General features: G+C 58.5%; 1 protein-coding gene across 1 annotated transcript in view; it reads left to right on the forward strand.

Moving 5' to 3' along the window:
- The first annotated feature begins 12221 nt into the window (after window positions 1-12221).
- Window positions 12222-14881, forward strand: part of CBFA2T3 (CBFA2/RUNX1 partner transcriptional co-repressor 3) — a 91205-nt gene continuing 88545 nt past the window's right edge. Inside the window, exon 1 of the mRNA XM_072731338.1 lies at window positions 12222-12494. Coding sequence (XP_072587439.1) covers window positions 12407-12494 — 88 coding nt within the window. The 5' untranslated portion in view covers window positions 12222-12406. The remainder of the gene's footprint in view (window positions 12495-14881) is intronic.

Consider the following 14881-nt stretch of genomic DNA (forward strand, 5'->3'; position numbering starts at 1 on the left):
CACGGCTGACAGTCCCATGACCTTAGGAGGGGACACCGGTGTGGTGGTGCAGTGACGGGTGCAGCCGCCCTCTAGAAGGGGATGCCGACCCCCACGGCACATATCCCTAATCAGCAGCAGCCCGGTTGGGTGGGAGGGGTCAACTTGGGTGGAGGGAAATGCAGCTGCTGCTCCCACAGAGCCCCCGGAGTGGAGAGTTTACACCTCCGGACCCCCGCCCAGGAAGGGAGGGGAGACAGCTCATCCCCTCCCAAAGGCAAGGACCATAAGGGATGTGCCCTTCTAGCTAGGAGGTTCCTAGGACCCTTCAGTCAATGAGTGGGAAGGGGAGACCCACCTGGAAGTTCTAGGAAAGATCCCACCCCAGGTTCCTTTTCTTCCTTCCTTGAATGTCATGGTCAAGAGCTGTGGGCACCAGAGTCATGGCAGTCATGTTAGAAGCGTGAGACCAGCAGCCTGCACACGGGGGAGGGCAGAGCAAGGCTGGAAAGAGCCTACGAGCCTGATGACATCACCGGCTGGCTGCTCTTCATCCCAGGGCACCTTCCTCCAGGTAGTCCCAGAACTGAGTGTCTGTGTTTGCTGGACCACTGCTGGCTGGCTGATCTGTTCCTTGCTGCTGACGGCGTCCCCACAGAAACACACAGCGTTGTGCCTGTGAGCCCCTGGGCTTGATAGTGACAGTCCTTGAGGGGAGGCATTCTCCCAGTAGGTACTGACCTGCCCCCACCCCCCAGGGCTGCCAGGTGGGGGAAGGAGGCAGGAGTTCTGAGGTTTACAGTGTGGCCAGGGGAGACATCTGAGCCCTCCTTCTTCCCCGAGAAGACAGTCCTGCATCAGGCCACCTGGTTTGTCCCTGGGGCTTCAGGCAACACCTGGCTCTTCCCCAGCCTGGGTGGGAGCCAAGAGTAAGATGGAGAGAAATAACAGTGCTGCTGGGGTGCTGGGGTCCCCAGGCATGTGCACCAGCCACCTGCCCTGCTGCCCCGTCAGTACCCGCTTGGCAGGCAGGGAGAGTCTTGGGAGAGAACCTGGCAGCCAGCGAGGGGCAGGGCTAGGCCAGGTCCGTCAGAGCCCAGACCCCAGCCCCCCGGGGCTGCTAACCCCCAGCAGGTGGAGACACAGGCTGGCCCGCCACGAGGAAGGGAGGCAGCTGGAAGAGGAGCCATATGGCCCAGATTCCCAGCTTCCAGGCGCTGAGCGGGACCTCACCTCCCAGCTACTCTTGTGGCTGAAAATATTTACATCCAAATACGTCCTGATATGCCATATTTTTGCCTCAAGGCAGCCTGGGAGTCTGTCCTCACCACCTGGGAGGGAGTTGTGCCTGGTTAGGGAGGGTTTGCCTTCCAGGAACTGACAGCAATGTTGCAAGAAGCCCCTGACAAAGCAGCCCCACAGGCAGGTGGGTGGACGTAGCCCCCCACCCCCCACCCCAGTCTGTGGGATCTGAGACGGGACCATGAGGCTGAGCCCCACCTGCTGGGCGCTTGTGGCTCCGGGCCTTGCCTGTGCTGCCCTCTCTGCTCAGAGCCGCACCCCACAGGGAGGCATCGTCTCACCCCAGCTCAGGAGAAGCCCCCTCAGAGCCTGAGGCACACCTTACCGGGCATGCGGCTTGAGCGTATCCTGTTCCTCATTCTGCTGTCTTGCCATTCCTGGTTGTGTCAGACCTGGGAGGCAGGACTCGGCCCTGCTCATGGAGTTGCCCCTTGCAGAGGACAGCTCATCCCATTCAGCACAAGAACAAGTGACATGTGGAAGGAGAGTGCATGGGGGGGTCAGGAGTGGATTGGGTCGCCCAGGTCCCCATAGAAATGCTATGGGCTGGGACGTGTCCCCACAGAATTCCTATGTTGAAGCCCTGACCCCCAGGATCTCAGAATGTGACTATATTGAGAGATACGGTCTTTACAGTGGTGATTAAATTAAAATGAAGCTGTTGGGGCAGCTTGACCCCTCTGACTGGTGTCCCATGAGAAGAGGAGGTTTGGACGCACAGGGAAGCAGCAGGACTCGGGCAAACGGTCCTGCTCGGGGTGTTTACATTGGCTTTATTCATGATTGCCAAAACCTGGGAGCAGCCCAGGGGTCCCCTGAGTAGGCGATGGGTAAATAAACTGCGGCCCACCCACACAATGGAAGAGTATTCGGCCCCTAAGAGAAGGAGCTGGCAAGCCACAGACAGGCACAGAGGAGCCCACGAGACGCTGCGTGCAGTGTGACCCCAACCACGTGACACCTGGAAAAGAAGTACCATGGAGCAGTCAGGAGGTCCAGGGACCAGGTCCAGGTGGAGGGCAGGGACCAGCAGGAGGGGCCCGGGGGCAGTGAATATACTGGTTGGTGTAACGATGGACACACGTCTTTACACAGGTGTCCAGCACCCAGCATGACCCTGAGCTGGGCCATGGATTCTGGGTGGTGGCAGGTGAGGCACTGCTGCGGGACGTGGATGTGAGGGAAGCTGCGTGTGGGCGGAGGGCACTTCCTCCCAGTGTCACTGTGAACCTAAAACCGCCCTAAAAAGTAGTCTATTTAAAACAAACAAACAAACAAATGAAAATCCAGCCTCATGGAGCTGATCTCCTAGTGAAGGGACAGGTAATACACAAAATAAATACATAAACTGTTTATCGCATCAGAAAGTGACACCTGGCATTTGAGAAAAAGTGAGGAGGAGGAGGGGTCATGGGTGGCAGGACAGGAAAGGGTGGGGGATGCGCTGAGCTAGGTCTGTGTGGGAGGAGCTCTCCTGGTGGAGACAGTGGTCATGCCAAAGCCCTGGGGCACTGAGCCCGGCCTGTGCATGGACCCATAACTAGACCAGAGTGAGTAGGTGCAGTGTGGCAGCTGAGGAGGTTGGAGACCGCCCCCCCTTAGATTCCTGGTCCCACCCTTCTCCCTGCAGGAGCCCCTGCAGACCCCAGGGGACTGGAGTTTATTGGGGCACCTGCAGCCTTCCTGTGGTTTCTGGGTGCCCCAGGACCCTCAGATTCCCTGCCATGGATCTCAAGACCCTTTCCCCAAACTTCCTGGGGACTGGGTGAGCTTGGAGAAGCCGGAGAGGGGCTGGAGGGGGTTCCTGGACATGGGAAGGAGTCAGCTGGAAGGACAGTGAAGGCCAGAGCCAGCTTCCAGATAGCCAAACGACAAATCTATCACATTCTGTGAAAATGTGGAGACAGGGAATAAGATTGGTCCTCCACACAGGAACCTCTCCCCTGTGATCTTCCAGTTTTCCCCTGAGAAGACCCTGTCCCACCCCACGCGGAGCACCCAGGTGTGCTCTGAACTTCGTACCACATGCCTCAGGGAGGGGGCCGCAGGGACCCCTGAGGGTATAAAGTGGGGTGGGGGGTCTTGTTCTCAGACCCCCATCTTAGCAAGGAGGTCCCCAGAGTCTCAGGGAAGCCCCCATCCTGCAGGATGACTGACAATGTCAGAGTCCTGGTGCTGACCTCGTATGACCCCCTGCACAGGCCTAGGCCACTTTGATCCTACAGGAGTGGCCGCCTCCCTCTACAGGTGCATCAGGCATGTCGGGGATAGATGTGCTCTGCTGGCCTCAACTCCTGTGTCCCAGAGTGGACAGGAAATGTGGCAAAGTTGGAGCAAGTTTAAACAGGCCTGGTGACGTCCGCAGAACCTCTGAGAAGTGGCCAGGTCACAGAAATAAAGAGATACATGAATAGATGCTTGTCACTGTGGTAGGGGACCTGTCTATCAGGGCTGCCTGAATTGCCACGTTCAGAACATAACTCAAGCTAGCTCAACCACAGCAAAGTTTTAGTGCTTGTAACACTGACATGCATGAAGGTTTCAGGCATGGCTGTATCCAGGGGCTCAACAATGTTATCTCATCTGGTGCTCGAGCTTCTGCTCTGCTGGTTTCTGCCTTCCAGGCACAACGTCCAGTGCAGCTTCAAAGTCAGCCCATCACAACCCTCAGCCACATCTGTGGATCCATCCCAGGGAAGACTCCCACAGGCTGCCCTGGGTCATGGGCCATCTCCTTTGATGGTGGGAGTGGGTCACATGACTGTATCTCCCTGGGGGAGGAATTCCCCAGAAGAATCAGAAATGGGTGGGAAGAGGGCCAGCCCCAGGTGTGTGATGCAGCTGGTCCCAAGGGGCTGAGAATTTCTGATGTGTTACCAGGGGAGGCTGATGCTACCGACTGGCACCACGCTGGGAGAAGCCCTCTCTTCCGCTCTATACCCTGGGATATTGAGGGTCTGGAATGAACAAGTGCAGAGCAGGGGGTGGTGATCTGGGGCCACGGGAACCTCAGGAGCAGAGGCACAGAGGTGGCCTGGGCCCAGCATCCCCAAGGCGGGGCAGCCAGGAGCCCAGAGAAGTCACATGAGCCTGCACGTGAGCCTCGGCAGACTGCTGGCCGCGCCCCACAGTCCAGGGAGCTGCTGCCTGCCGAAAGGCTGCTGTAGGAATTTGAATTTTAGCAAGGAAAGTTGGGGATTTGAGGCATCATGCAAGTGACAGCAGAGGTGGAGGGGGCCCTGCTCTGGTCACAGTGAACTAGGGCCTCATGGGCAACATGGTGAACCTCCAAACAGTGAACCTCCAAACGGCAAGAGAAGCACACAGGCGGGGGCATAATTAGTCCAAAGTCACTATTGCCAACACCCAGGGGGCATGAGGAGCATCCCCTGGATATGTTAGATGCAGGACACACTGCCTTCAGTGGGATGGGTGAGCTCCCTTCTGCTGTGAAGTTTTATTCCTTAAAATGAGAAGATCTGACATCTAAAATGTTGTAGTCTAAGTGAGGTTGGGGGGTGGTGCACATGTGCAGTATGGTCTCTAAACTAGTATGTGATGGAAAAAATGTGAATGTGAACTTAAATTTATTTATTTGTTTGTTTATTTGACAGAGAGAACAGAGCAGGGGAGGGTCAGAAGGAGAGGGAGGGGCAATGGGTGGCTCAGTGGTTGGGCGTCTGCCTTTGACTCAGGGCTTGATCCTGGGGCCCTGGGATCGAGTCCCGCATCAGGCTTCCCACAGGGAGCCTGCTTCTCCCTCTGCCTGTGTCTCTGCCTCTCTATCTGCTTCTCTATGTGTCTCTCATGAATAAATAAATAAATAAAATCTTAAAAAAAAAAAAAGAGGGACACCCAGGTGGCTCAGCGGTTGAGCTCATGCCTTTCAAGCCCAGGGTGTGATCCTGGAGTCCTCGGATCGAGTCCCACATCGGGCTCCCTGCATGGAGCCTGCTTCTCCCGCTGCCTATGTCCCTGCCTCCCTCTCTCTCTCTGTGTCTCTCATGAATTAAAAAAAAAAAAAAAAAAGAGGGAGAGGGAGAAGCAGGCTCCCCGCCGAGCAGGAAGCTTGATATGGGGCTCAATCCCAGGACCCCGAGACCGTGACCTGAGCCGAAGGCAGATGCTTCACCAACTGAGCCACCCAGCACCCTATGAACTTAAATTTTTTAAAAGCAGAGAAAATTTAAAATATACAAAGATTCTCTCCTGATGGACACAGACCAATTTCTACTACAATCCAAGGAAAGATCATTTCCTTGTAATAGGACCACAGTGATGTCCACAGAGATGTGGTTGGGAACATGTGGCTTCTTCAAAACAACCAGCATCTGCAACGTGGCACTTTGGGGAAGGTTAGGCCCGGATGCTTCTCGTCCCCAGGATTCCGGGCCCCTGGAATGGCCTTGTTGCCTCTGGCCAGGCCTGAGGAGTAGCCCAGCAGTGAGGACCCTTCTCTCGGGATCCCTGCGAAGCTTTACCCCAGTCTCGGGGCTGTCCCTATGAAGGCACGCAGAATGCCCCTCAGCTCGGAGGGCCTGGCCAGCACGCGTACTCGTTTCCACCTGACCCCACCATCACGTATCACTGACCAGTTTGTTTTCCTCACGTCGGTGCTCATTTTTGTAGTTCTCAGGCTTCGAGCTGTATGGGTAGAATGTTCTGGAAGACTCTAGAAGGTCGGTGCACTGAAGCCAATCTCCCCTTTTAAGCTGTTGCCAACCGCAAGGCTGGATGGAGAGGAGAAAGAAGGGCCAACAGGAAGGGTGGCGTCCATGCCCAGAAGAGGGGCTTTTCTCCCAGGACGCACTGTGCTGGGGTAAGCTAAGCCTGGCCCCGTGGCCCCAAGGGCTCATTGAGAGCCTGCTGCTAAAGTCGGGGGCCGGATGATGCGGGTTGCTTTGCAGGCAGGACGTTCAGCCCGGAGAGTCAGAAAGAAACCAGGACCCAGGACCGGGGCCAGGGAGCTGACTCAGCCCACCCCACCCTCCACCTGGGGCACCTCAAAGGGAAAGTGGCCTCGGGGAAGGGGCTTTCCCCATTTGCAGCATGGCTGCTCAAGGGAGCAGGGGGGCAGCACCCCAGGACCCCAAGGATGCCACTGTGTAGGCAGGCGGCAGCAGGCGGGGATCCATCCCCTAGGAGTGCCAGGTCCTGCAGGGAGGAGAGTCTCCCGTGTGTGGCCAGCTTCCCCCTGCTCCAGCCTCTGTTCCCTATTCTGTGGAACGGGCAGCCTTGCCTGGGCCTGATGCTGCAGGAAGGACTGGGGGCGGGCGAGGAGCAGAGAGGCCCAGGCCAAGGGGCAGTGGGGGCCTCATTGCAGCAGGACCCTCTACTCTGCCTCCTGCGGTCCTCTGGGCCTCCCCAAGATGCAGCCTGGATCCCAAACCCCAGCCCCCTCACTGTGCCCCAGCAGGCAGCTTGACGGCTCTGCTCAGAGCCTCATGGCAGGATGTGATCCTCTCCAGCCTCATCAAGGCAGGCCGGGGAGGGGTGGGGGGCAATGGGAATCTGCTGTCATTCTGTCGCATTAGCATTGCATCCTTCCCTAGATGCTGCCCTTGCTGGGGCTCAGCCCTAAAGCCCCTGTTTTGCTCACTGAGCACGTGGGAGAAGGCTTGCCCACTTGACACAGCAAGCCAGCCAGGTCGACTGTCCCTGCTCCACACCCACTGCCAGCCTCAGGCAGCCCATGTCATCCTGGCACAGGCCACTGAGCCAGGCCTCCCCAACTCTGGGGACACCAGACACCTTGACCCAGGCTCCAAGGCCTGCCCTGAGGAGCTGGGCCCAGAGCACCCCAGGCTTAGCACCCATGGTCTTCAGAGGCAACCCCCCGGGGTCCCGGGCCCAGGGATCCACTTCCCTGAAACCAACCAGAGAGCTGGGAATTGGGGGGTTGAGGAGAGCTGGCCATTCCCTCTGTTTCCCCTGGAGCAGGAGAAGATGGGATTAGTGGGATTGATACCAGGAAGGTCACAGATGAGGGCAGTCACCGGCTTGTGCACTCACTCAGCCACACAGGAGGCTTGGCTGGACCCAGCTGTCCTCCAGAGGAGTGAGTCCCATCCCGGGGCTGCTTTCCCATTGGTGCTGGGAGACAGGCCCGCAGCGCCCACAACCCACGGTGCTAATGTGGCACGGGGCATCCAGGGGCTGTGGGAGCTTACAGGGTGCTCCCTGAGGGCTCCAAGGAACTTGTGGGAGATGAGGTGAGGCAAGGTTCTGTGGGTGGGGCTGGGGAAAGCCTGGGGGTGATAGAAGCACCGTGGGGGGAAATGCTCTCATGGGGGAAAGGGGCAGAGCATGGAGGACTCGTGGCTCACCTCTGAAGTCCGGCTGGATCATGGGGCCAAGGGCAGTGGCTGAAGGTTTAGGAGGAGGAGCAGGGTGACCACAGTGTGGTTGGGGCAGATCTTTCTTTTTTGGGGGGGGGGCAGATCTTTCTACTGTGGTGTGGGAGGGCTGGGGGGAGGACCAGGCTGCTACAGACACCTGGGCCAAGGTTGACAGGAGCTGTAGGCAGTGGAGAGAAAGTCCCTCTCTCCCAGAGGGCTGTCCAGAACGGGGGCTTTGGCTCACCATGCAGGACCACCAGAGGGATCGACTAGGCTTGGTTTAGGAAGAGCTTTCTAGAGCTAACATCCCCTGCTGGGGTGGGCATGACCAGACAGTGGGGGCGGGCACTCAAGCCTTCCCAGTGTGAGGGTCTCAGGAGGACCACTGCCAACCTTGACGGAGCAAGGATCTCTATGCGAATTGTTTCATGGACTCCTCACCACACCCTGCGAGGTAGATACCATGGTCCTCTTATTTTCCAGTTGGGGAAACTGAGCCCCAGGAGCACCCAGCAAAGATGGGTAATGTGGGGGTGGCCCTCAAGATCCTTGACTCCAGAAGCCTCAGAGTGGCAGGTTCACTAAGGCGGGAGGGCCCTGGCTGAGGCAGTGCACGGGAGGGGTCTTCAAGATGAGCTAGAATAGCAGTTCTTTACTTAGAATTCAGGGGGGTCCGTGAACTTAATTAGGAAAATAATTGAATCTGTAGTCCACTAGCCTCTAACCAAAACCTAGCATGTCCTTTAACCGTGAACGTAGGCGTGCCACATGCCCAGGACTTCAGCAGCAGCAGAGCCAGGTGCACCTGCTGTGTTTGTAAGCCATGGCCGCCTGTAGCGGGGATTTCAGGGGGTTCAACCTGACATGTCCTATCACATTTCACAGTGCAGTTAACGCTCATCACAACTTCAAACTCATGGTTGAATAAAGAAGCACATGTATTAGAAGGTTGTTTTTTTTTTTTTTTTAACATTTTGGCAACTATATTTGAATATAATTGGTTTCCTTTGTATTCTATGAGAGCATTTGAGTTCTTGAAAACATTTTGAGAAAAGGCCCATGGGTTTCACCACTAAAGGGGCCAGCCCCAGGAGGGCTGAGACTGGTGGTTTAGGATCAGCCTTCTCCTGGGCCGTTTCCAGGGCGGGCTCCAGCAGAGCTGCCCCCCGCCGCCAGGAGGTGTGCCATAACTAACTGCAGCCGGAGATCCCTGGAGCCCTGCCCGTAAGTGCAGAGTTTCCACGTATATGCCCAGCCAAGCACATGGTTCCTTCCCTGGGGCTCTGGGTTTACTCAGCGGCACCCTGAGCTGGGTGGTGGTGGGCGGGGCATTTACTCTCGGGCCAGCCTCATCTGTTCTGCCCTGAGTAAGCACATGGGGGCAGGATTTTTGCTGTCCCATCCCTGTTGTCTACCACCATTTGGCCACATCTCACCCAAGACCTGAAAGCAGAGGTTGACAGTCTTCTCAACTCTGGGCTAGAGAGTGCAGACCCAGCTTGGTTGGAGCTGCTCACACCCCCATCTCACCTATTCTGGGGCTTCTATCCTCTTGTGACTTGTATCTCTTTTGGGGACTTTGTGACTGCGGACCTCTCTTTGTGGGCCTGGTCCCTCCTCTGTAAAGCAGGCTGTCATGAGATTTGTATAGAATTGTGTTTCCACTGATCCACCCATCCATCCACCCATCCACTCAAACATTCACTCATCCACTCACCCACCCACCCACCCATCCATCCACTCATCCATCCACCTATCCATTCATCTACCCATCCACTCAAACATCCACTTATCTGCCCGTCCATCCATCCATCCACCCATCCATCCATCCATGCATCATCCATCCATTCATCCACCCACCCACCTATCCATCCATCTACTCATCCATCTATCCATCCAACCACCTAACCATCCACCCATCCACCCACCCTCCATCCATTCACATATCCATCCATCCAACCACCTATCCATCCACCCATCCACCCATCCATCCACTCACCCATCTATCCACTCATCCATCCATTCATCTACCCACCCATCCATCCACGCATCTATCCATCTACCCATCCATCCATCCACTCATCCATCTATCCATTCAGCCATCTGTCATCCATCCATCATCTATTCATCCATCCATCCATCCATCCATCCACCCATCTATCCACCCACCCAGCAGTCATGTAGGCTCCTATATGCTAGAAGAGGAGGCAGAAATAAGACACTCAGACTATCAGGCTTCCCTGTCCACCTCTATACGGTCTCATCTCTCTCACAGTCTCCCATTGGCCTCCCTTTAGCTCTCTGGCCATCTGCAGATTCTGAAAGCTGGGGAGAAATACACCCTTGGCGCCCCTCTACATGGAATTCTCTCCCCCAACATACCCAGGGGGAGCTCCTAATTGACCCCTCAGACATAGCTTCCCAATCACCTCCCTGACTGTCCCATAGGCCACATCTATTGAGAGCTTATTGATTGAATGTCTGTCTCCCCTAGGTTCTCAGGACACAGGACAGCTGTATAATGCCCACATGGCCCCATGGGTGTTTGTAAGGGAGGGCAAGAGGAGGACAGGTCAGACAGCAGTGGTCTCTGGAGGGAACAGCACCGGGCCAGCATGGGCAGGCATGGCACCCTACCCCCTCCCTCCTGCACCCCCTCCTGCTGCAGCCACTTCCTCCTTGGCTCCTTATCTCCCAGCTCTGAAAGCCACAGCCAACGTCTGCTTCCCCACAAGCACCAACTGCCTGGCCAGGGAGGGGCAGGCAGGGAGTGGGCAGGTGCCCCCAAGGTGGTCACCAAGGGTCAGGGCCATCCCCACTCCCCTCTCAGGGGCAACTCTCTACTCCTTTCAGCCAATCCCCCATGGGCCCTGCTGAGTAGAAAAGCAGGCCAGACAGGAGGCCTCTTCCCGAAAGTGGAAGTGTCCCATCTGTGGGGGGTGCTCCCTGCAGGTGTGAGCCTTGAACATCTGCCCGGCCTGGGGGTGGGGGCTGCCCCACCCGGGTGCTGACCTGCAGCTTCCACAAGCGTCTGTGCCCCCAAGTTTTTCTCCCTGGTGGCACTGAGGGGCCTCACCATGAACAGCCTAGAAAGCAGCAGCAAGGACAAGGCGCCAACACGCATGCTGACAGTGGGCCAGGCCACATGAAGGGCTGTCCCCTGCAGACAGTCCAGGACCCAGGGGACCTGCCCACCCTGCTGCACACCAAGGAGAGGCAGCCAGCTTGGCCCTTGGACCATCAGTCCTGCCCTGAGAGCACAGGTGGGCAGGGAGGAGGGGCTGTGAGGACCAAGCTGAGGCATAGGGACCAGCCTCTGGCTCACAGGACCCTCCCTTCCACCTGACCTCTGGGGGCAGGGGGCAGGCTGGGGAGGGCATGCACATTGAAGCCCCTTTCAGGAACAAGCAGGGTCTTGTCCCTGTGCCAACTTCAGAAGGACCCCCACAGAAGCCACCGTGACAAGGTGGTGGGGACGGTCTCCCTCGGTGCTCTATCTCTTCTGCGCTCCTTCAAGTACTCACCACGTGCACACATTCCTGAGAAAGTTAATGCAATCAAATCAAAATAGCACAGAATCCTGTGTGCCAGCTCCGGGCCTGCAGGCCATGCCTCCAGCCTCCTTAAGGCCTCTGAGCCCGCCGTTGTGGATGTGGGGCCCGCTGTCTCCCCAGAAGCCCCTTGCTCTCTTGCCTTCCATATGTGCCCTTCTCAGTATCTACGAGGTACTTGGCACTGCCTTTGCTGAGTGCTCAGTGGGAAGGGTACTCCGGGACACAGAGGCTCTGACATGGTTTCTGGAATCCCTCAGGCAGGGGGATCAACTCCATTTCCCTCAGCAGATCCCAACCACACTGGTCACTCTTCTCCCAAGGCACCAATTGGGAAGTGGGGAAAGGTCTCCAAGGAGCCCCAAGCCAGGAAGCCAAGCACAGAGAGGGGTGTCTTTGCCTGGCCGACAGTGGTCCTTCCAGAGTGGGTGGGGGCCAGGAGGCCCCGGGCAGCCTAGGGAGATCCCAAGGGGCCAGGGGTAGGTGCTGGTCAGGGCGCACCCCCAAGCCTGACTCCAGGGCAGGGCAATGCTCACAGAAGTGGCCCCAGAAAGGTGGGCTCTGGGGAGAGTCTACCTGAGGGCAGGGGAGGGTGGAGGGGTTGAAGCACCCCAGGCTGCAGGTAGGGCTGGGTGCGAGCTTCGGGGTGGGGGGGCATGTTGGGTCGGGGGCTCCATCGGCATGAACACTGTCCCCCAGCCCTGGTCGAGGAAACATGCCCCGCGATTCAGGCCATCCAGGCTGCAGGTGGGTGGGGTGTCACCAGGCTGGCGGGAGGAGGAAGTTGTTGGAAAGTCAGACCGGAATGGCCGTGAGGGAAGGCCAGGCAGGGCCGGGCCCAGATGGTTCCTGCTGAGGAAGCGGTGGGCACAGCTGCAGGCTGCTTCCCCGGCCCCGGCCGTACTATCACGGTGACACAGCTGGCTGCCTCGCCTGCTGGCTGCGGGGAGACCTCCCCCACCGGCGCCTCCCCAGGCCCGCCCTGCATCACATGAGCCCCTGCGGCCGCCCGCCCCTTCCCCAGGCTGGCGGGCAGCGCGAGAAGGCCCGGAGCTGTCTGGGGCCAGAGGCCTCCACTGTGAGAAAGCCAGGCTGGCTGTGGCCTCCCATCCGTTCCCCACGCGGTCGGGAAAGACACTCCAGCAGTTCTGGGGCGCTGGCCTCGTGTCGGCCCCCAGAAGGCTGCCCACCACTCGCCCGGCACCAGGACTGTCTCCCAGACCCACCTCTGGACCCATGTCCCGGGCATCCCCCTTGCTGGACAGCAGGCTCCCGGCGTCCACCAGCGGCTCAGTGCCCCGGGGTCCCAGAAAAGGCGGCCCAGGTAAGGGGATGACAGGGGTGGGAGGGGCGGGGGGGCAGCTGGAGCAGGTGGCCGGAGTGTGACATCTCCAAGCTGCTGCCTGCCCGGCTCTGTTGACAGCACGAGTCAGCCGTGTTGACTCACCTCAAACACCAACACAGCCTCCCCCAGGGCTCGGTCCCGCACAGCTGGGACAGGTGGCCCCAGGATGACCTGGCAGGTGCCAGGCTGGGTGTGGCTGCCCCACCCCGAGGCAGATGCTGGAGGTGGGCCTGCTCAGTCCCACCTAGGAGGGAGTGGGCTGTCTTCTGCGTGGGCAGGGTCCCAGGAGTCGGTGAGGAAGGTGGTGGGTGCCCAGAGCCCTCCTCCTAGGAGGACAGCAGGACTTAAGGTTTGGATGAAGACACTGAGGCCACAGGGAAGGAGTGCTGGCCCAGGGTCCCAGGATCAAGTTATGGTCCGGGACTCAACCCCAGTACCCATCGATGAGCAATCTCTGCCAAGACTCTTGCCCTTTGGAGCCGTGTCAGAGGGAGGTGGGGGGTAGGGAGGACCCAGGCTGTTCCCCCTCCCCATGGGCTGCTGACTCTAGAGGAGGCCGCCCTGACTCCCCCTCGTCCCTGCAGGCCTTGTAGGATGTCACCCCAAGACCTGGGAGGCCGGCATAGCTGCAAGCAGGCGGCCGCTCTCCCCAGCCCACACCCTGTGGCCATGTGCAGAGGAGCCTTTGGAATCTTCCAGAGCTCACAGCCCCAAATCCCACTGCTGTAGCCACACCCAGAATCCAAGTGGACCCCTGACACTCATGTCCAGCAGGCCGACCCAGGGGTGTCTGTCACCTGCTGCTGTCCAGGGGCCCCAGGGCCAGCCCCCGACATTGGCTCCATCAGTCACCTGGTACATCCAGACTAGCATGCCAGGTGGACACAAGGCCGCCCTGACACACAACAATGGATGTGCCATTGACTTCTACTAAGTGTGCGTGATTCAGATACCTCCAGGGAGGTACCAGGTCGCTGGCCTGGGGCGCAGTCCCCCACCCCTCGGGCTGGCCAGAGGCTCTGGTCCCATCAAGCTCCTGGTGGGTACCACAGCCCCCTCCCTTTCTGGGGCAGCCCCCGCTGTCCTGGAACTAGCAGCCTGGTTCTGCTACCCACCACTGTGCCCTCGGGCCAACCCTTCCTCACCTGGGCCTCAGTTTCCTCGCATGTCACATCCTGTCCTCTCACTCCCTGATGGAGTGTAGGAACGGCTTCTCAAAGACTGAGGAGGAAAGGGCAGATGGGGGGGAGGCGTCGTGCATGAGAGTTGCTGGTTGCTATTTTGTTTGGATGGGGTGGGGGGTTAGCCCATGGGAGGAATCTGAGGCCAGCCAGGAGGTGTCAGTGAACACGGCTGTGCTCACAAGGTCCCCATGGCGTCGGCTGGTCTTCAGGCACCCAGAGCAGATTGGGTGGACCTCTGGTGCAGAATCCCAGCCACTGATCGATTGGCCCTGGGTCGGCGCTTGCTTGGGGGGCCCACAGAGCAGTGGGTATTGGGCTGGTGTGCCAGACTGGGGACTTCTGTGGGCACAAGAGTCCTGAGATGCTCTTACACCCTGTCTTCACGCTGGCAACCATCCTGCCCCAAGGCTGCCCAAAGGAAGGCACCACCGAAGGAAGCAGGGGGTGGGGCCCAGCTGGGGGAGCCTTGGGAGGTCTGGGGTCTTGGGGGCCAGGACAGGCCTGTGGGAAGCACGGCTCTACCTTGCAGTTTCTGGGGCCCACAGGCACCCCAAGAGTCCATGAAAACCTTTGAGACCCCAAAACATGTAAAATAGCTCTGAACTATGAACAGGACAATGGAAAGTGACGTCTTTGAAGGGGGGTATGCAACCTTTCTGTCTGAGGGCAAGTGTCTCTGAACGCCACTCTGGCTGCCCTCTTGCCTGGTAAGATGTGGGCACTGGGGACAGGGCACACAACCTTGCCACTCTGGCCATCGGAGTGCCGCAGAGCACTGGGCAAGCCCGGAGCAGCCTCGTTGGGGACCTGGGGACTCACCAGCCCTGTTTGTGGCAGAGGTCCAGGATTGCTCAGGACCCCGTGCCTGGTGGACCCGCTCGGGGAGGGAGTGGGGGCTTGACTGCAGAGTGAGAAGGAGTGGCTCCCTTCAGAGGAGTGATTACTTCACACGGATTGATTAGGCGCCTATTGTATGCACCAGGAGCTGTGCAGACACTTGTTCCCATTTTGCAGATGAGGACACTGACAATCAGGCTGCTGTGCCCCCGCCCCCGCAGGACAGGGGGAGGGGAGCCAGGATACCTGGGAAGGGGTCAGGACAGAAGTACTGGAAGCCCTCCAATGTAGCCTGAAGCAGAGGAGGCTGGAGGCAGACTACCATGATCACCCTAGGGGAGAAAC

The sequence above is a fragment of the Vulpes vulpes genome, chromosome 12 (genome assembly GCF_048418805.1).
Source record: "Vulpes vulpes isolate BD-2025 chromosome 12, VulVul3, whole genome shotgun sequence".
NCBI classification, from domain to species: Eukaryota; Metazoa; Chordata; class Mammalia; order Carnivora; family Canidae; genus Vulpes; species Vulpes vulpes.